At 52.9% G+C, this 19,755-nt stretch overlaps 1 protein-coding gene across 7 annotated transcripts in view; it reads right to left on the bottom strand.

The window, feature by feature from the left end:
- Positions 1–2,983: 2,983 nt before the first annotated feature.
- Rph3al (rabphilin 3A like (without C2 domains)) overlaps positions 2,984–19,755 on the bottom strand; it is a 138,912-nt gene continuing 122,140 nt past the window's right edge. For all 7 annotated transcript variants that reach the window (XM_055619494.1, XM_055619496.1, XM_055619495.1 and 4 more), the window contains 3 exons: positions 7,088–7,195; positions 5,134–5,280; positions 2,984–3,959 (listed from right to left, as the gene is read on the bottom strand). In XM_055619494.1, the coding sequence (XP_055475469.1) occupies positions 3,925–3,959; positions 5,134–5,280; positions 7,088–7,195 (290 nt within the window). In that variant the 3' untranslated portion in view covers positions 2,984–3,924. The remainder of the gene's footprint in view (positions 3,960–5,133; positions 5,281–7,087; positions 7,196–19,755) is intronic.

Genomic DNA, 19,755 nt, shown 5'->3' on the forward strand with positions numbered 1-19,755 from the left:
TCCTGTGTCCCCTGTCCTGTGCCCCCTGTGTCTTGCCTCTCTCCTGTGTCCTCCAGGGATTCCCTGCCTCTCCCCGCATCCTCTGTATGCTCTTTTCTGGTTTTCTTTTCTGGTCCGGTTGGAAAGCATCCTGTAGTGGTGAAGAGTGCATGAGAGGTGAAAACACTTGAGAACACTCATGCCTGAAAACACCTTCCCCTCCACACCTGGGAGACATCAGGCTGGGTATGTAGAGACCAGAAACCACTTCCTCTCAGCATTCACAAGGCTTTACATTTTAAAGTTATCCTTTCATAGTTTCCTATATGCGCAGGGTTACTTTGATAATACTCTCCATTATTTTCCCTCATCTCTCCCCTTTTCTGCTCCTTCTACCTTCTGTGTGTGCATGCAGCATGTGTCTGTCCATGTCCCTGAGTTTTACAGCTGGGTCCCTGCTTCCAGGCTGCTGGCATGCCTTCCTGCTGTCATGGACTGAAACCCCTGGAAACCATCTTTGCCCCCAGAAGTTAGCGTCTGTTGGTCTTTTGGTCAGAGCAGTAAGAGAAATGATGATTACATCAATGAATCAGGTAATTGTACAGTGCTGAGGCTGAAAGCCGGGGCACCATGCATGGTAAGCAGGTGCTCTATCGCTAAGCTAAAGCCTCAGCTTCCCATTTGAGTTTTAAAATTTATTTTTTTATAACAGATACATGAAAACACGAGAATTGTATGTATTTGTGGCATACCGTGATATTTCAACACTGGTTTATACCATGCAATGTTTAAACTAGATTTAATATGTCTGCCTTTTACCCTTTATCCATTTTTCTTTAATTTTTTTTTTAGACTGGATATGGTGGCATGCACCTTTAATCCCAGTACTGGGGAGGCTCAGGCAGGAGAATCTCTGTGAGTTTGAGGCCAGCCTGGTCTACAATGAGAGAGTTCCAGGACAGCCAGGGCTACATAGTGAGGCCTTGTCTGGAGAGTAATGTTTTTAGACATACGGGTGTTTTGCCTGTATGCCTGTGCCCCAGGTACACAAAGTGTACACAGTACACAGTACACAGAAGTCAGGAGAGGAACTCGAGAATCAGATGATAAAGATGTAAAGTAACAGAGTCACCATGTGGATGCTAGGGATTGAGCCCAAGTCTTCAGCAAGTGCTCTTAACTGGCTGAGCCATCTCTCCAGCCCTTATTTTTCTTGAGGTGGGGGAGTTTGTGTGTGTGTGTGTGTGTGTGTGTGCGCGCATGCTCGAATGCAGGTGCTGTCGAGTTGGATCCCCTGGAGCTGGAGTTACAAACAGTTGTGAACCCTCCGACATGGGTACTGGGAATGGCACCAGGTTTTCTGGAAGAGCAAGAGGGTGCTGAGCCATCTCTTCAGCCCCGTCACCATTTCCCAGTGATGAAAACACTGCTTCTAGCCTACTGAACTGTGTGTGGACTCTTCTGCAGTCACGTGCTGGGCAGCGGCGGCCAAGGCTCCCTGCCCCATTCCCCTAACCCTGCGCCTGATTAGGGACTGCTCACACCCCCTCTCATCACTTTCTCCTGTGCGATTTTCCTTTTTCTAATTTATTTTTATTTATGTGTGCATGCCACGTTACATGAGGGGGTTCACAGAGGCCAGAAGAGGGCATTGGATCCCATGGAGCTGCTGGACAAGGGTGCTGGGAACCAAACTTGGGTCCTCGGGTCTTGTTTAAGCTGCAAATGCTCCGAACCGCTGAGCTGGCCCTCCAGCTCCAATGCCCACGCTCCTCCCTGTTTTTGGTTTGGAAGTTCTACATTGCTGGAGATTTCTGTTAGTCCGTTTTATCCCTACTGTGCACCCCTGTGAGAAAAAGTCTCATGTAGTCCAGGCTGGTCTCACCATGTAGCTAAGGATGGGCTTGACTGTTTCCTCTTGCCTCTGCTTCCTGAGTGGTGGAATTATAGGTGTGCACCATCGTGCCCAGGTTGACGCAGAGCTGGGGGCAGACTGAGGCTCCCGCCAGCTAGCTGGGCTCCAGCCCCTGCACTCTTGTACTGTTTTTCTGTGTTTTGCTTCCTGGGAGGGTATCTCCTTCTCTTCTTTCATTCCTTTTTGAGACAGGGTCTCTTATCTGGCTTGGAATTTGATAAGCAGGCTAGGTTGGCAGGTGCTAGCAAGCCCTAGGGCTCTGCCTGCCTCTGCCTCCCCTGCACTGGGTTTACAAAGGCAGGCATGCCATCATGCCTGGCTATGCCACACAGGTTCTGGGGATCAAACTGGGGTTCCCATGCTTCTGGAACACTGAGCAAATCCTCTTCCCAGCCCCGTGCTATTATTTTTTAATTTAGAAGAAAATTAACATCTTTTCTAAAAGGTAGAATTGGCATTAATTTTTCATTTTTGGCAGCACTAGGGCTAGTACTGAAGTAGTGTCCTGCCTCTGGGTCCTAGAACCCGCATTTTGTTGTTTCTAGTGTCTTCAGAGGATCTAAGTTCCTCCTCCCCTGAGCTGGACGCTCTGAGGTGTTCAGCTAGGCTCTGGGTGCCTTCCCCTGTTCCTACGGTGTGGGCAAAGGCTGGCTGGCTGCTCTGTGTACAAGGATGGGGTTCACGGACTGTGGAAGTGAGTATAGAGCTGTTATCTGGGGGTTCCCTGATGCCAGCATCCATCTTCAGTTCACCAGAGATGGTATGCACCACCGTGCCCTGCTAATCCACTTTTTAAATTCTGTGTCGAGTGGGACAGAGAAATGATGCATGTTCCCAGGCCATGAGTCATGTGGCCAGAGTCAATGTCTCTTTAGGAAACAGTTCTGTACAGCCCCGTTGAGCCCACTTTGATTAGTTTTTGCATAAATGGGCTTGCGTTAGTGTTAGGCGCAGCACTGAGACACTGATCTAGGGCCCAGACTGTAGAAGGGTTTCAGTGAATCGGCACTGCTTGTTTTAATCCATCCACTGCTATCCTAACACGAGTTGGATGCGGCGGTTGTGGTCTTTGGATCAAGAGTGGCTCCGTGAACGTTTTCACGTTTATTATTTTAATGCTGAAGTATTACATATCACAGGGAAATGGTGAGTTTGTCCTCTGCCAGCAGCAATGGCAAAGGCTAATAACGGCCTTGGGGAGAAAGCCCTCCACGGATGAAGGGAGGGTGGTGGGGGAGGATGAACTAGACTAAGAGGGAGGAAGGACATGGACCCACAGCACCTCACCCAGGGAGAGGGTTTCCCAAAGCATCTGTATTTTGAGTATTTTTCATGCCTTCTCTGGTTTGAGAATTCGAAGCTCCCAGGCTGGGCCAGTGAGCATGAGGGAGGATGGGAGCCTTGTTTTCCACTGAAGAGTGAAAAGTGTTTTAAATGTCTTAGGGGAGCTGGGAGCCTGGGTGGAGCAAAAAGCTGTAGAACAACAGGGGCTTCAGGGAATCATCAGGGCTGGTTGAACCCAGCCCCCGGGCTAGCCTGGGGTAGACAGGGCGATGCTTAGGCCTCCATCAGTGAAGGAGGGGAAAGGCGTGGGTGCTCCAGGCTCAAGCTAGGAGGTGTTCAGCTCTTCAGGGTCATACTCAGGGCTAGAGTTCTCAGCATTGGTACAAAGAAAGCCCCGTGTGGCCCCACCAAAACTTCAGTGCATACAGGAAGGCCCTTCCAGCCCAGCCCAAGACCCAAGCAAATCAAAACATGGGAATAAATGGGACGGGTGGGGGGCAATAAATAAAGGGGGGTGCTGAGTGAAGTGGCAGATAGGAGACTTTCTGCCCAGGGGAAGCAAGGCACTACTGGGTGGGGGCAAGCATACTTGGTCCCCAAATACTGGTTTGTTGAGTTGGTCAAGGCCAGTAGGGTGCTTTTGAGGCCTCAAGAACCTTCAGAGAGGAGCCTGGCACCCTGTCCATCTTTGCTCTTAATCTTCTTCTGGAGAATCTGCCTCAGCCTAGGGATGCCAGCCAGCCACGTCAGTAGCGGGAAGTTGTGCGTGTATGTCTTTTGCCTTTGGAAATAAGAGAAAAAGACCACAGAATAGTGAGTGGATGTGGTTTCCTTCCCAGTGACAGTCCAGCTTTTGGATGAAATGGACTGAGAGTTGATACTGCACCCTTGGCTGCCTGAGCATCTGGAGGGTCTAGGGTTAGCCTGGGGCTGAGGATACCCAGATAGCAGCCAGTGCTGTTCCACTGTGCCGTGTGCTCACAAGCCTCTGCTCTGTCCCCCGGCCTTCAGTTTGTCTGTCCAAATGCAGGCTGTCTTCAACACAGTGACCTCAGGGTGCCTTGGACCCAGGAGGAGACACTCCCTGCCTACACTCTGGTCACTGGGCAGGGCAGATGGCTCCCTGTGAGGGATGCTTCAGTGAGGCCGACTGCAGAGGCCTCATGGCCTATGTCTGGCTGTGTTCCCAAGCTCACATGGCTGAGCGTGTCAGTGCTGGGACTAGAATTCATCCTGAGGCTGGAGAGAGAGAGGCGGGTCCACTCTCCAGACCTGCCTACTGCTGTATCCTTCCCAGAGACCTGTGGTTTGGGGGGAACCATGGAACAAGGAATGGGGTGGTTGGGGTGTACAGGCTACTTGAGGGAGACTGAGGGGCACAGCAGATGCTGTCTCATAGATGTGCCTGCGGGCTTCCAGAAAGGATTCCCGAGCCTAGCTGGGGCTGGTCTTTGAAGGATACTGTATCTGCTCTGGTTTGAGAATGAGAACTTCCTCCCCCACCCTGTGCCATAATGCTCTCATGCTGAGCTAGTGAGCACAAGGCAGGGTGAGCATTTTCTATATCTATTACATTGGTCCATCAAGGATCCCGGAAATCCACCTTGGAAGTGATGTGCTCCACAGAGCCTCAAATCTCCCTCCCAGGATTCAGACTGGCACTGGCTTGCTTAGTCATGGAGTAGATTTCTGGAGGATGAAACAGACCCCACTCAGGCTGGGCCCAATGAGGACTCCCTGCAGCTGTTAGGAGCAAGAGAGGACAGACAAGTGACCCAGGAGCAGAAGGTGGTACCATTCTGAGTCCCTCTGGTCATGTCTGGCAGAGACGGGTCTGGCCGACCTTTGTCCCCCACTGCCTAGCACAGAGCTCAGTAAACATGAAGAATTTAAAATGTCACCAGCCACTAGGGAAGGGAGGTGGGCATGAAGATGCTGCTGGGAGCAGTACTCACCGGGTACCCTGGGCTCAAGCCGTGGTGGGGTGCCTCCCGGCGGGTCTGCAGCACCTGCCCCACTCTCGCTGGCCAGGCTGCTCTGGCTGCCCGAAAGATGGCTGGGTGGGCGGGCAGGCCCCAACCGGGGTGACTCCATGCTGCCCCCTGCAACGGCACCAGGCATGGACGGGAATGAACATGTACTGAGCTCGGCCTAGCAAGGAGCCGGGCTGACCTTATCTGGACTTGTGGGTAGTAAATATGCCCGGGGGTCCTCACCCACATGTCTGCCTGTTCTAGCCAGACCTCTACAAGACACACGAGAGCAAGAGAAAGGGCTCTTTCCCTAAGTAACAGGTTACTGACATGAAAGTTGGCAATGACTAGGTTTGCCCCCCTTCACAGAGCGAGGGGTGGGAAAAGGCAAGTCTATGTCTGGTAACGCAGCTGGAGGGAGGGGGTAGCAACCTTTACTAGCAAAGACTTTTAAATCATACATGTGTGTATTTGTGGTTTTGGGTGTGAGTGATGAAACTGGAATGGAGAGACTTGAGGGAGATGGGAAACAGAGAGGGCAATGCGCTGTAGCTTCCGAGAAAGCGTAAGGGGGCTGGAGAAATGGCTCCATGAATTAAAAACAGAAACAAAAACAAACAAACAAAAAAATAAAAGGTGCTTGCTTGCAGGCCTGACACCTGGGGTTTGATCCCTAGACCCACATGGCCGAAGGAGAAAACTGACTCCTGTAAGTTATCCCAGCCCTTCACACATGTGCTGTGGCCTCCAAAGGGCTGTCAGGAAGAACAGATGAGATGCGTGTAAACCTACTCCTTATTCAAGATGGCCCTGCCCAGCCAAGGGCGCCTGTGGTATTTCTTCCAAGTCCTGCTCACAGCTGAGAGTTGGCGTGGAGGGAAGGGGTGGGAGCCATCATGTAGGGGGGAGGGGGAAGCCTGTCCTGAGACCAAGGTTGGCAGGCAATTTGTACATTTTCCCAATGGGGCCTCTGGGGATGCTGGTGCCAAGTCCAGGACTAGTTTCCTTGCCTCATCTCCCAGACTGACCATTTGGGAAACTATTAAGGAAGATTCTGAAGGCACATCAGGGCTCTGTGGGGAAGAGCACCATAATCAACTAGTAATGTCTGCCATGGCACTGGATGGAGAGGTGGTCGTGCGTGTGCTAGGCATTTGCCACTTCTGGCTTTGCCCAGACTTTCATTCCCAGCAAGGATCCCTGCCACGTCAGCTTGGGCCTGAGGTCATGGCCTCAGCTCCGGGACAGCTCCTTAAGGCGTTTCATTCTAGTCTGGGGCAGATGTTACAGGGCTCACTCTTCACGCTCTAAGATCAGCCTCCCCGAAGGTTCCTTTGAAGGTCCTAGATCTGGCCCAGAAGGACACAGAGGAAGGAGGCTAGTGCTCTTTTCAGAAGGCCATTCTTGGGCTTCAAGAGATGAAAGGCCTTCTGTTTTCATTCCCCTCTCTGCTCCTACCTCATTGCCCAGGTAACCCAAGTGTCAGGAGGCACAAAACGGGCTCAACATGAGAAGAGACTTTGGAGATGGCCTGAGCCACCTCGTCTGTGGTAAAGAGAAGGCAGTGCCAGTCAGGAGGCAATGGCACAGCCTGGGACCCCACTGCAGTTGCACGACAGAAGGGCAGTGGTTCAGGGAGCTGTACTTAACTACCATACCCCCTTGTGGTTCACAATGAGCAATGCTGCCCAGGGTGCTTCCTAGGAAGAGTGCAGAGGGCACAGCCCTGCTGGCCCCGCCGGCCCCGCCGGCCCCGCCAGCCCCACCTCTCATCTGTCTTGCCCTTCTTCCTCATCCCTTATATATAGATGAGCCTGGCCTCTTTGGTTCCTAGGAACACTTTCCAGATACCAGTTGGGAACCTGCCACCAAAGAAACAAAAAAGCCACCCAGCACCTCAGGCTCTGGAAACAAACTGCTGGCTCTCTACACTTACCTGAGTCCCCTCTAGGCTTGTCACCTTTTGTGCCCTTGACCCCAGTGGGCATGGGTTTCTCCTCCTGGCTGGAGGAGCTGAGATCCGAGTCACTGTCACTAGAAACCACTGGAACAGACAAGAACAGAGGTCATGATTATTTTCTACTGCTTGGACAGAGTGGGCAAGGGCACCTGCCACCACAAAGGGGCCTAGAATAATGATGGTGTTCGAGAGAGCAGGAGCTCCTTCCCAGCAGCTAAGGAGGATGTACCCCACGCGCACACCACTGTCAGGGAAGGCTCACCCCTCCGCCAGCCATCTTCACGCATCATGGCCTCCCTGTGGGCTGGATCCCTTTTGTTTGGTAGGAGTAGAAGACCACCTTTGATGTAGGCACAGGGACTCTGAGGCCTCCGCCTGGCCACACTGAACACCCAGGCCATGGTTTCGTAAAGAAACTTAGCACATCTGACCCTCAGGCAGCAACCACAGGCCTAAGGCAGGAGACTGGGGCATGTGCCATGGTGGTGAAGATGGGCTCCAGCCCTGGAGGGCTGGCTGTTCTAACACTTAGCTCTCATCAGGAAGCCAGCAGGGAGCCAGCCTGGGTCCTCATCAGCCAGGCACAGTGGGGTGTCATGAACCACGAGGAGAGGAGTGAGGGCTCGGCGAACACCCTCCGTTCTGCACTCAACACCGTATTTGGCTCGTTCATCAACCGTGGGTGTCATAATACAGGATATATCCATCCTTCAGACGTTCTATTTTAATTTTGAGCAGGGACGCACATCCACGTGCCAACCTTCTGGAGCGGGGCGTGTTTCTGAGAACAGGCCGTGTGGCCCAATCTGTACATGGCCTGTGACTCTGGGTCAAGTTCTTCTCACTGCAGCTTACAGACCCTGGCAAGCTGAGCTGAGAACAGAATCTTCCTAGATTTTTCCATATCTTCCTTCTGCTTTTTGCAGTTGTCCTGCCCACGCCTAATTCAATAGATTTAAAAAAAAAAAAAAAAAAAAAGGCAACTTGCTTCTTCAAGACTTTTATATCTTGGTTTTAATGAAACAGCTCTGGCCTCTTTTCTGACTCTCTTCATTAATTTCCACAGCCTGTAACTAAGTGATGATAAAGACGATAAGTAGGTGTGGGATCAAAGGTAATGGGTGACTGACTCCGGGGCAGGTCACAGGGTCAGAGCTTCAGCCTGTGTGCTTCCCTTTGAAGTGCAGAGTGTGGGTTAGGGAGGGGGTGGGCTGAGCTCTTCACTGGGCTCTTCCCAACTCTGCAGCTGTGAGGAGGTGAGGTCAGAGCCCCCCCCCATGTCTATGAGGGTCCCCCTGCGCCTCTGAACTCTTTCTGGAGCTGTGCTCAGTCTCCTGAGATTGCAGTGAGCCACACCAGAGGAAGGGCTGGTCCATGAGGGGAAGGTCACTGTGAAAACACGAGGGGAAGTGGGCCTTCCACCCAGATCCAGAACCTTTCGAAATGTCTTTGTGTCTCAGTTATGCTGCCTTCCGGCTGAGGGACTCAGGTCACACAAATGGGTAGCCACAGTTGAAGCTGGTGGAACACCTCACCCTTATAAAGGTTTCGGCTCTTGGCGGCTCAAAGCCAAGCAACCGGCCACAGGAGGTGCTTCATGAAGGTCTGATAATCGCACAGTGCTGGCCTTGCTTTGGTCTTCATGTCCTGCCAGTTTTACCACCAAAATGGATTTTTGTTTTTTTTTTTTTTTTTTTTTGACAGGATGGCCTTGAATTGCTATGTGGCCAAGGATGGCTTTGAATTTTTGATTCACCTGCCTCCTCCACTTGCACGCTGGGAATTTGAGTATGTACCATGCCTAGATTTTTGTTTGAAGATTTATTTTTATTTCTTGGTGTGTGCCTGTGTGTATGAATGACCGAGCACACACATTAGCGCAGGTATATGCGTGTGAATGCAAGTCAGAGGCTGGCATCTCCCCGAGGCTGGAGTTAGAGGAGGTTGTGACCACCAAGAGCACTTAACATGAGCCATCTCTCCAGCCCGCACCATGCCTAGCGTTACGACTGGGGCCCATACCCATGTCTTGGTGTGTGTCAGGCAGGCACCCAGCAACTGAGTTACCTCGCCAGCCCCTTCGGTAGATGCTGAAGTTGTCTCCTCACCATCCTCAGTGTACTTCCTTCCTTCACCCAAGACCTTCCTGCATCTCATGAGGATGACTGTGACAGTCTCCTCCGGTGGAAGCTTCTGTTGTTCTCCCTCGGCACGGCCGGGAGTCCACCTCCCGCCCCCAAGAGAAGGCTGGTGTGATGTCCCGTCACTGAGTCATGAAATGTGACTGTCCCTGGCTTCTCTTCCCCTGCTTCAGTCCCTACCCTTTTCTCTCTCGCTCTCTCTCAAATGCCCACTGCTAAGACTTCTGATTTGGTCCCCTATAACACAGAACCAAGAAGGGGATAAAGAGGGATGGGGGTGGGTTCACGTGCCCTTCCTGGCTCATGAGAACTGTAGGTAAGAACCTGACATTTTTTAGCTCCTTGTCAGGTCTAGACTGAACACAATCCACAGAGACTGGACCCCACAGGTATCAGTTCTACAAACACTTATGTTGCTTTGACTCATTGCCAGGCTGACGAAACACTAACCCCGTGGGTCCCCAGGAAGTGGGAGTTGGTGGGGAGGAAGTAGGGCTGCTTGGAGCAAGTACCTTCCCATGCCCCCCCCCCCCCACTTTGGAGAAGTAAAGGAACACAGGACAGCAGTTAGCTAATGCTAATGGGGGTAGGACAGTCCCTGTGAGGAGTTGGCGACCAACCTCCACCTTGGACTCTCCATCTCTCTGGCAGAGACATTCGCGCATAATCTGCCAGTGCTTTCTGACCTGGGCTATTCCATCCTCCTCTGGCTGATTTGGGGACGAGGCTTGGCGCACGGCTCTGAGATGCAGCTTAGTGCCGAGGGCGGGGCCGGCGGGGTTGGCTGTCCCAGGAGTTGGTTATGCTCTCATCCTTTGCACTCTGTCATCTAGTGTACGTGCTTCAAGAGGGGGATGGGGAGCAGGCTCAAGCTGCTAGAGTCTCTTCAAAGCAGCGCAGTCCTTGACTGGGGAGGGCGCCTGCGCTGTACAAGGGTTAAAGGAAATCACAGGAACAGCACAAATCCTGGAGGCTCCCCTAGTTACTCTCATCTGACTTGTTCTTTGCCCCCTGTGGCAGAAGCCAAAGGGAGCCATGGAAAAGGGGTAACAGGCTCCGGTGACAACTGATTTCACAATGGGATCATAGAGCAGGGACCAGCCACCAACTACTCATTTCTTTCAGACACACTGGCCTTTGTCTGGTCTCACCCAGGGTTTTAAGCTGGGCCAGGCTTGGACATCAAGCATGCACACACATACACAGAAGCACGTGGTTGGTATTGGGTGTCTTCATCTCTCATCTCTTTTGAGACTCATCGGCTTATCAATTCAGCAAGACTCCCGGGCCAGCAAGCCCCAGCCGGTCTCCACCTTCCCAGGGCCAGGTTTGCAAGTGTGCTCCACAGCGTCAGCTTCTCACACGGTGCCCGGAGAACTCGGCCCCTCAGGCTTGTGCAGCAAACACTTTGCTGTCTGAGCCATCTTCCCAGCCCCATGCCTAAGGGTTTTAAGTGAGGCCACAGCCATCATCATATCTTTGTGCTCAAGACTCAAATCCCATTTTCAATCTGCTCTCACAAAACAAAAGACGGCAGTGCTGGCCAGTGGGTGGTCACTTACGCTCACTGGGGAAAGACACGGGGAGGATGCTGCACATTACCCGGGCCCCACAAGCACTTCACCCCCGTAGCCACAGCTTCTCCAGTGGTCAGGGAAGCAGCCTTTTCTTTCTCCTGTCCCTGAAAGCCCTAAACCTGGGGTAATTTGCTACCGGGGCACCCATGCTGCTTTCCCTCTGGGTCTACATGAAGCTGTCAGGCTCAGACATCATTGGCCTCAGCCCTTCTATCTTCCACACCATTCTAGGAGTGTCTGAGGGCCACATCTAGGATAGTCGGTGGTGTGTGTACATGTGCGTGCTTGTATTCTGCCCATGCTCCTACAGGAGGTAGGAAAACCCTGGAAAGCCCTGCCCTGAGAGCCTGTGGGAGAAGAGGTACCCTTGCCCACACTCACATGGCTCCACTACAAGGTAGGAAGGGGAGCCTCCCTTTTGGTTCCTTCACGGCCACCTGCTTTCCCAGTCCACTTGCTGGAGATTTTCCCATCATGCTGGGCCCTCATCCTCACCAGTGGATAGGGCAGCTTAGAGCTAGCCAGGCCTGCTTCTCTGGGGATGGGCAGTTTTATTATTTTTTTCCCCTCTAGCTCAGTCTTGGATGGATCTGCAATTTGCCTGTCACCATGGAAACTCTTGAGTTTTGGTACATGAGGTGGGGCGGGGTGTGAGGGGGAACTCTCGCTTTTTGGAAAATCTCCCTTGGTTGCCTCACAGGACACATGTGGCAGCTGCCATCCTGTCGAGATACCTAGCTGGGATAGCTCAGGGGACAGGGATCTGTCTCCAGGCTCTGCTCAGCCATCATCTCTCTCCAGTGACCCCAGGTACCTCTTCAAGATTCCTGGCAAAAACTGAGAGACTGCGCAGCAGCTCCCTGGAGCTAAGTCTTAGACCCAGTGTGAGGCCGGCCCAATAGTGGACAAGTTGCTGATGTCCTGCCCTGATTAAAAGGTTGGGAAAACCATCTTCCCCATCCTGGGCCACCCCACGTCCACCTGCCCAGAGCAAAGATGGCAGCAGGCTGTGGGCTTTGGAGACCTTGCTGCTCTGTTCCGAGGAGTCCAAAGCCTCCAGAAGCTGTGAGAGTTAGGGAAATAGGGAGATATTTCCAACATCCTGCCAAGAAGCAGCAGATGGTGGAAATTTTTGCATACTAAAAACAACAAAAAATATTTTTAACGTAAAGGAAGGATAATCAGGCCTTGGGGAGGGCATAGGAACCCCCCAGTGAGCCCTGCTGGGCCACCAGGCTGGCATAGCACAGCTGCAGTTGGCCTTGCCAGGGTGGCTGTACACTCGGGAATAGGTGTACATGGGGGCGGGGCGGTCCCTGTTCTGGTGGCATGCTGCTCTTGGGGTGGGGGGAGCAGTGGGCTCTTCCTCTAGTTTGTCCCCAGGGCTCCAGCCAGGAAGGAAGATGGCCCCAGGCTGAGGAACCTGTCCTCCCAGGAGTGGCCCACCGGCAGCCAGGAAAAGTCTTGGTGTCTGCCTATCCTTCCTTCCCGGGAACCAGGAGTCATGTATGCTTCCAACCTGACCTATTGTGTAGCCAGGGACAGCCACAGGCCCCCATGGAGAACGAGGTGAGATGCTGGGGTGCCTTCCTTCCCTGGCACCCCTTCAAGGTTACCCCTAGATGTTCCAAGGATAAGCCCAGACAGGAAGAGGCACGCACCAGGGAAGCACAGGGCTGATGGTAAGGCAGATCTAGGGCTAGGAGGGGTCCCAGTGCAGGCTTAGCCATTCACATCTATTTTAATTCTCTTTCTCCTTCGGGCTCACAGACAGATAGGAGGCACCAGCTAATGATGACGAATCCACAGATGAAGAGAGATGGGGTCGCCGGGGTGGAAACTCTGCAGTCCCTGGCTTGGAATGAGGAGCTCTGGATAGGAGAAGGATGGTTGTCAAGGACTGCTCTCTGAGAGAGAAAGAGAGAATGTGATATACAGAACAGGGTAGGGTATGACTGTGTGGGAGAGACAGTGTTCTGGGAGAGAAGTCAGAGAAGGCTTCGTGGAAGAGGAGGGATTTACAAAGTTTCTATGCAGATACAAAACTCATCCTGGGGTGTGTCAGGCACTCCAGACAGAATCTAGGAAAAGCCAAGCTAGGCAATGGGCTTGTTGGGGAATCAGGGAGCGCTCTGTCTGAGGGCTCTGAGGACAAGGAGATGAACTGGTTTGGGTATGTTCTGTACTGTTGGGGCGCTAGTGACTGGTTTCTGGCAAACACAAACCCAGGAACCACATCTCTGCTGCCTCCTTGGCTGGCAGGTGGCCTGGGCTGTTGTTTCCTCCTGACTTGAACTTGTGCCTTTTTCGTGGATGTTTTGTTTTGAAAATGGTCTTTCTTATTGGGGCTGGTAGGATGGCTCAGTGGCTTAAAGGCATTTGTCACTGACCTAATAGTCTGCCTTTGAGCCTCAGGTAATACACAATGGAAGAAGAGGACCCACTCCTGCAAGTTGTTCTGACCCGACCTCCAATAAATATAATAAGGACTAAGAAATCTGCATTGGGATGGAACCCAGGCTTTTCAAAATCTTCCTGCCTCAGTTTCCTAAGAGCTGGGATCACAGGGGTGCACCTTTTAAAGCCTCTGGCCCTTGTCTTTGTGTGTCGTCTCTCTCTCTCCTTCTTCTCGTCTCCATGTTGGGAGCTCCCTTGGGCCTCTGTTTCTGTCTAGAATATCTCTCCCTCCATGTTTCTCTGCCATAGTTTCTCCTAGAGGAGCCGCAGACCCAGGGTGTCTGTGTTCAGAGGCTGTCAAGAGGATGCGCTGCCTGCCCTGCCTGATTCTCATGGCCACTCCAGGGGCAATCAGTTCTCTTGTGGGCTCGCTTCTCTGCCATGCTCCTGAGAGGAGGGGGGTCAGCTGGGGGCCGTCTGCATGCCAGCCTTGCCCTGGCATGGACAGGCAATGCAGGAGGGGGGCCGTGGACAGCAAGTCAGCACTGTCGCCCCAGGCGGGGTGGGAGGGCCCAGACCCACTCACTTCACTCACGTTTCCCAAAGGCCATTCAGTCTAGAGTGTGCGGAATTAAGTTGTAGGCTTAGCCAGCCAGGCAGGTGGGGGGTGCAGATGGCTACGCTGCCCTGTGTGCACAGAGCTCAGCCCAGCTGGCCCCAGGGGAAGCTCTGTGCCCCGGGGCTGCGCTTGCCAGACACAGCTTCCACAAGGGCAAAGCACCTCAAGACCTCACCTTGCATCTGGAATTGGCTAATCTGCTGAGTCTGTCACTGGGTTTGGGCAAATTAGAGGCGACAGCCATGCCCCTAACCTTCGTGGTGTGGCTAATGAGGCCTTCTGCTCTAGGAAATCAATTTCTAAGCCAGCCGCAGACACTGGGACAGGCAGGGGGCTGCTGTGGGAAGCAGGAGGCCCAGAGTGCGGACTCTTCCCTGCTTAGGGCTCCTGTTTGAGAGCGCTGTAACTGAGGGCTAAAAGGCAAGATGAGGCCATTTGCATGGGCTTTCCTTTTAAAGCAGGGCCACAGCCATGGCCACTGTAGGAGGTGCAGTTTCTAGACCACCACAGGCATTTTCCTCCCCCTCTACGCCGAGACTACTCCACAGGCTATTAGGACTCGGTATCCCTCGTCCCCTTTTGTAATCGGGAAAGGGCTGTGCTCCATTCCAGGGGCAACGAGGGCAGGACAGGCTGCCTCTTCCCTTGTGGGCCCTCTTCTCTGTGGTGCCCCTGGAAAGAGTGGGGAATCAGCTCATGACATTCCAGATGGACAGACTCCCTCTCAGATCCACACCATAAGCGAACCCTGACCCCATAGCAGCTGCAACTGGAGCCGCTGAATTCCACAGCTGACCCCTGCCCCTCCTGTCTGCACAGGGCAAAGCCTAATGGTCCTAAGCCCTTTGCTGGGCCTGGCAGAAAGGCAGCCACAGGGAAGATGGGCAACTGGTCAGAGCCAGGGGTTGCCTCTGGTGAGGCCATAGCAGGCTTGGGACCTCAGAACCTCCCAGCAATGCCTCTTCCTGAGCCTCCGAGGCCCAAGTCCTCCCCCAGCTGAGACAAACTATGACTTTCTTTCACGTATTTTCCTAAGCCAAGTGGCAGCACCATACTATGAAGACCAGACTCAGCAACTTGGGGGTGCCTTGTGGGACCAAGAGTGCCTTGTCAGAGAGCTCACACCGGCTCTCCATCCTCTTTCTAATTGGTTCTTAGTCTCTGGGTCCTTGTATGTATGGTTGGTAGCTTCTACTATCTTCATTAAAAAAAAAAAAAAAAAATCCCAGGTACCTTCTGCAGTACCCTAGGGGCATGAAGTCCCTACAAGGAAAAAAATTAACAAAGATGGGGCATGGCAAAGAAGGACAGAAGGTGATACTGGTAGTGGGACCTGCCAGCCAGCTCTTAACACAGTGCAAGGTGGCGCTGGGCAATCTGACAGGCTTTGGAGGCTGTATGGACAGGGAGAGAGACAGGGACAGAGATAGAGACGGGGCGGGGCAATAGTGTGGAATGACAGGAAGAGACTGCTCTTGGCTGTGTAGTGGCCTCCCAGAACAATCCCCACATCGCTCTACTGTCTGCTCAAATTCCTCTGTTAGGCTGTCAGGATCTCTTGGAAGGATCCTTGAACCCCAAGAAGACTGGGAGAGAAGAGACACTGTTCCAGCCCCTCTCCCATCATCCTCATGGGAAAGCAGCATTGTACAACTGAGGCTTTCTTTCCCAGGAGCGCACAGGCCCCAGGAGCTGTGTCTTCAGGCTGCTGGGAGGCCAGGGAGGTGGCTCTGCGGTCTCCTCTGCAGCAGGCACAGAGCCACTATGGGCAAAGGCCATGTGTCAGAATTCGGTGTGGGCACTCACGCATGTGACGCAGCCAGGCTCCTGCCTTCCACCTCAGCGAGCTAGGAGGCCGGCGCGAGAGGCCCAGGAAGTCTGCACATTTCTCTTGCAACAAGGGCCTCTCCTAGTTGTGCCTCTACTTCCTTTCTTTGCCCAGAGACATGGACCCCAGGAGAAGGGTCTATTTTTCTTTTCTTTTGTGGGGTGGCATGGAAGCCAGGGCCTGGTGCATGCGAGGTAAGCATTCAGCCGTTGAGCTGCACCCCAGTGATCATGTTCAGCAACCCTGAAAGACGGTCAGAGACAACACAGAAGGCTGAGGACCGTGGCACACACCGAGTGCTCCATCAGTGGGAGGGGAAGCTATCACTGTGTCTGAGAGGGCGGGATTGGCAGACCTTCTGATTTTTAAAAGAGAAGCCAGAACTCCATTTTTTTTAAGTCAGAATTCTCTCCAGTTAAAAAAAATTGACAGTGAATTTTAAGCAGCCAGCCAGCCAGCCAGGGTCACCTGCTTCACTAGGCTGTGACCTATAATGCAGGCAGAGTCTCAGCCCCCAAGGACAGGGGCACCCTAACCCCTAACACGGACACCCTCCTGCTCTGCTTTTATCTGATAGCCAGCCGGAGCTCCAGCACCCAGCATACCCTCCTAGATACTCTGAATGCTGTGGGGGGCTCAGGTATCGGGGCCAGCTAATATGGCAAAAATGCACAGTTCAGAGTCAACAGAGGAAGTGTGTACGTGTGTGCATGTGTGTGTGCGCTTGTCCATGTGTGTGTTCGAGCTTGAGACGAGGTTTGAGTCTTATGGAGCTTCCAAAATGCTAATTTCTCAAGAACAGAGAAGAGAAGGAAGGAGGCATAGCAACAGCTGGCTCTGGGCAGTGAGCAATCCTGTCTGAAAATAAAACATTTTACAATCCACAACCGAGGCTCATTAAGAATGAATGGATCGGCCGGTATAAATAGCTTGCTGCGTTAAGAAGTCAGGAAGCAGCATATGCGACGGGAAACCAGTGGCTACAGAACCTGCTTATTAGCTCAGTCGGCTGCTGCTCCGAGGTAACGAGACAGGGGTCTCCGGTTCAATGTCTGCACAGGCCGTGTGGCTTTCCCAGCCTCAGGCCACAGTCACCTCCTACCCCAAGAATGGGGTACAAACATGGGGCATAACGAAACCACACCTGTCGCCCACAGTTAGCTTCCCCCAGGCTCTGACTCGGAAGATGCCCCACTGTAAGGCCCAGCCTCCACGTGAATGACCTTACTGACAAGGAACTCCCTATCCTGTCAGATACAAAATCCTCACTACTGTGGATGGATGGTAATTAATTGGAAGACACTGACTAGGCCATCCATTATGTCTGACGGTGGCTGGATGCTAAAAAGATGCTCTGGGCGGAAGTGAGGGACCAGTTGCTTCCTTCCTGATGGCGGGTGTGGGTCCTAAGAGTGTGGACGGGGTAGAAGCAGCTGCAGAAGCTCAGGACATGCAGACTCAGCCTGATGCAAGCTGCCCAGCAGGCAGAGGGAGTGGCTAAGGGTACAGACAGGCAGAGTAGCTCCACCCACCCCTCCTTTGCCACAGGACACCCCCCCCAGCTCCCTTCAGCAGCTTGACAGCAACTCTCTGACTTGAAAAATCCTCTGAACCATCAGACAAGGCAAAGCCCCCACATGTGTTCACTATGGGCTACGCTCATGGGGAAGCGCCTGGGTCCATGGCCCTCAGAGCAGCCGGCAGCCTACGGCAGCCTGCGTGGCCTTGTGAGGCTTTCCCTCCTCATCCATCATGAGGAGTCAATTTCCCCATCTGCAGCTGCCCTGAGCTCCAAATGAGATAATGACCATGAATCACGGGGTGCTTTGGTCCAGTCCAGTGCAGCCCCAGAGGCTCAGCTTCTGTAGGAGGTGCTGGCCTGTTGGGGAGGCTAGGTCAGCAGGAGGGTAACTCAGTGAGGGCCACCCTGGCAAACCTCTGCAGAGCAGCTGAGCCCGACCACCCACCCCAAATGGAACCCCATTGCTTGCTTCCACAGGTCGGCAGAGTCCTCCGACTTCAGTTCAGGATCTTGAAAACTCTGCTTAAACACTAGTAGCTGGTGAAGTGGTATCAAACCCTAATTTTTTTCTTGAAATTACCCAAATGAAACAAATCCAAGACCCTGAAGTGCTTTCCAGGGCAGATCTTTGAAGGCAGCTGGTTTATCACCCAGGAAGAGATGCCCAGCTTAGGGGGACCAGGGTAGGGGGAGGAGGTGGCAGAGCACTCCAGGGATGGGCCCTACCCTCCCTCAAGAGGGCACACACTAGCCCCTGGGCTTCAGGGAGCCTGAGGCAGGCGCAGGTGGGCCAGCCCTGGCCTTTCTGATGTCTGCCATCTCGAAGGGGACAGAGAGGTGGGTGGGAAGAGGGGTGGCCCTGCTAAAGGGACAATGGGCCCTGAGCCCCCAGCACTGGCTTCACGCTCGAAACCAGGTGCCACACGAGACTGGCCTCACCTGACCCCGGGGCTGCCCTAGGCCATACTGTTCCTTGCAGCCTCCTGGGTGGGAGCCCATGTCTCACTGTGGATGAGCCTCCTTGGGGTCACTAACTGGCATCCTGGCCTCAGATCAGTCCCCAAGCCCCCGAGGGAAGAATGGAGCAAACTGGGGAGTTCAGCCCACCTGTTCCCCAGCTGTCGCAGCTGTTACACACAGAGCAGGGCCACAGCGACTCCATCGCTAATACTTCCACTGATTGACTGGTTTGGAGGCAGGGTCTCACTGTGGTGCCCACGTTGGTCCCAGCTCCCTGAGTAGCTAGGAGTAGAGGCACGGGTCACCCACTCTGGCCAGCTGCTTTATTCTGTGATGTGCCCCTGGGCGCACAGGGAGGTGGAGTCACACTGGCTCAGGCTATTAAGTCATTTCCCACTGAGTTGAAAGATCTCTGTTAGGCTTCCGTACGTTCTTGGGCCTACTCTGCTCCAATTCCCGTCCATCCATCTATTTGCGTATTCTATAATGAAAGATCCCCGGAGGGTATCTTCCGTCAGAGAGACCCCCTCCCAAGGATCAACGAGTCCATTCGGATGCAAACAGCAAGAGGCTTTTATTTTGATTCACGAGTACTCGGGGCGAAAAGTCATTCGGAAGACTTCCGCGCCCCCTAGGTAGAAAGCTGGGGTTTTTATAGGGTTTTAGAGGCAGAGGCACTGGTACAGAAACGAGAGGGCATGGTTACAGGGGGCTGATTGGTACGTTTACACGAGACCACAATTTGCGTCAAAGTTTGGCAGGGGCACCAAGATTTCAGGAACTGGGTGGTCAAGGGGGGGTAGGATGACCCCTTGACGTGGCCCGCCACCTGTTATTTTGTTTTTCCCTATCTTAGCTGAAACAGTCTCACAGATATCTATGAGAGTGAATAACACAAACTGTTTTTAGTATGACTGGGGCAGCCTGACCACAGATATCCCAAGTGGGTGACACAGCTAGGATTTCTCAGTAATTTTCCAGTTTCTCATCTGGCCTTCAGAGTTTTACAAAACAGTGGTGTCTCACAAAATGGCATTAGCTATATTTAACTTAGTGTGAGGCTGGGGTCTTTCAATAATAGCCACTCTCAGTTCCTCACAAGCTTTACGATTGAGACATAATTCACATCCTGTAAAGTTCACGCTCTAGAAGGAGCACAATGCAGTGGTTTTTAGTACAGTCATAACACCGGCAACCGCAACCACTACTCAGCCTCAGAGTGTTCCCATACACGGTCCTCACCGGCAGCCCCTCCTCCCCCCATTCTTCCCACCCCCGGGCACGCACAGCCTCTGTCTGTGGATTTGCCTAGCCTAGATATGTCCTGTGAAGGTGATCATACAATATATAGCCTTTGACCCTGGCTTCCTTCATTTAGAAGTTTTCCAGGCCCATCCATGTTATAGTACACACGTACATATTCATGTTCATTCATTCATTCTGTCTGTCTGCCTACACACACACACACACTCACACAGGAAATCAGGCAGATCCTACAATATATAACTACAAAAATGAAAGTATTGAGGTTGTTGTTTTTTTTTTTTTTTTTTGAGACAGGGTCTCGCTATGTAGCCCTGGCTGGTTTGGAACTTGCTAT

The sequence above is a fragment of the Psammomys obesus genome, unplaced genomic scaffold (genome assembly GCF_907164565.1).
Source record: "Psammomys obesus unplaced genomic scaffold, mPsaObe1.curated_primary_1811, whole genome shotgun sequence".
NCBI classification, from domain to species: domain Eukaryota; kingdom Metazoa; phylum Chordata; class Mammalia; order Rodentia; family Muridae; genus Psammomys; species Psammomys obesus.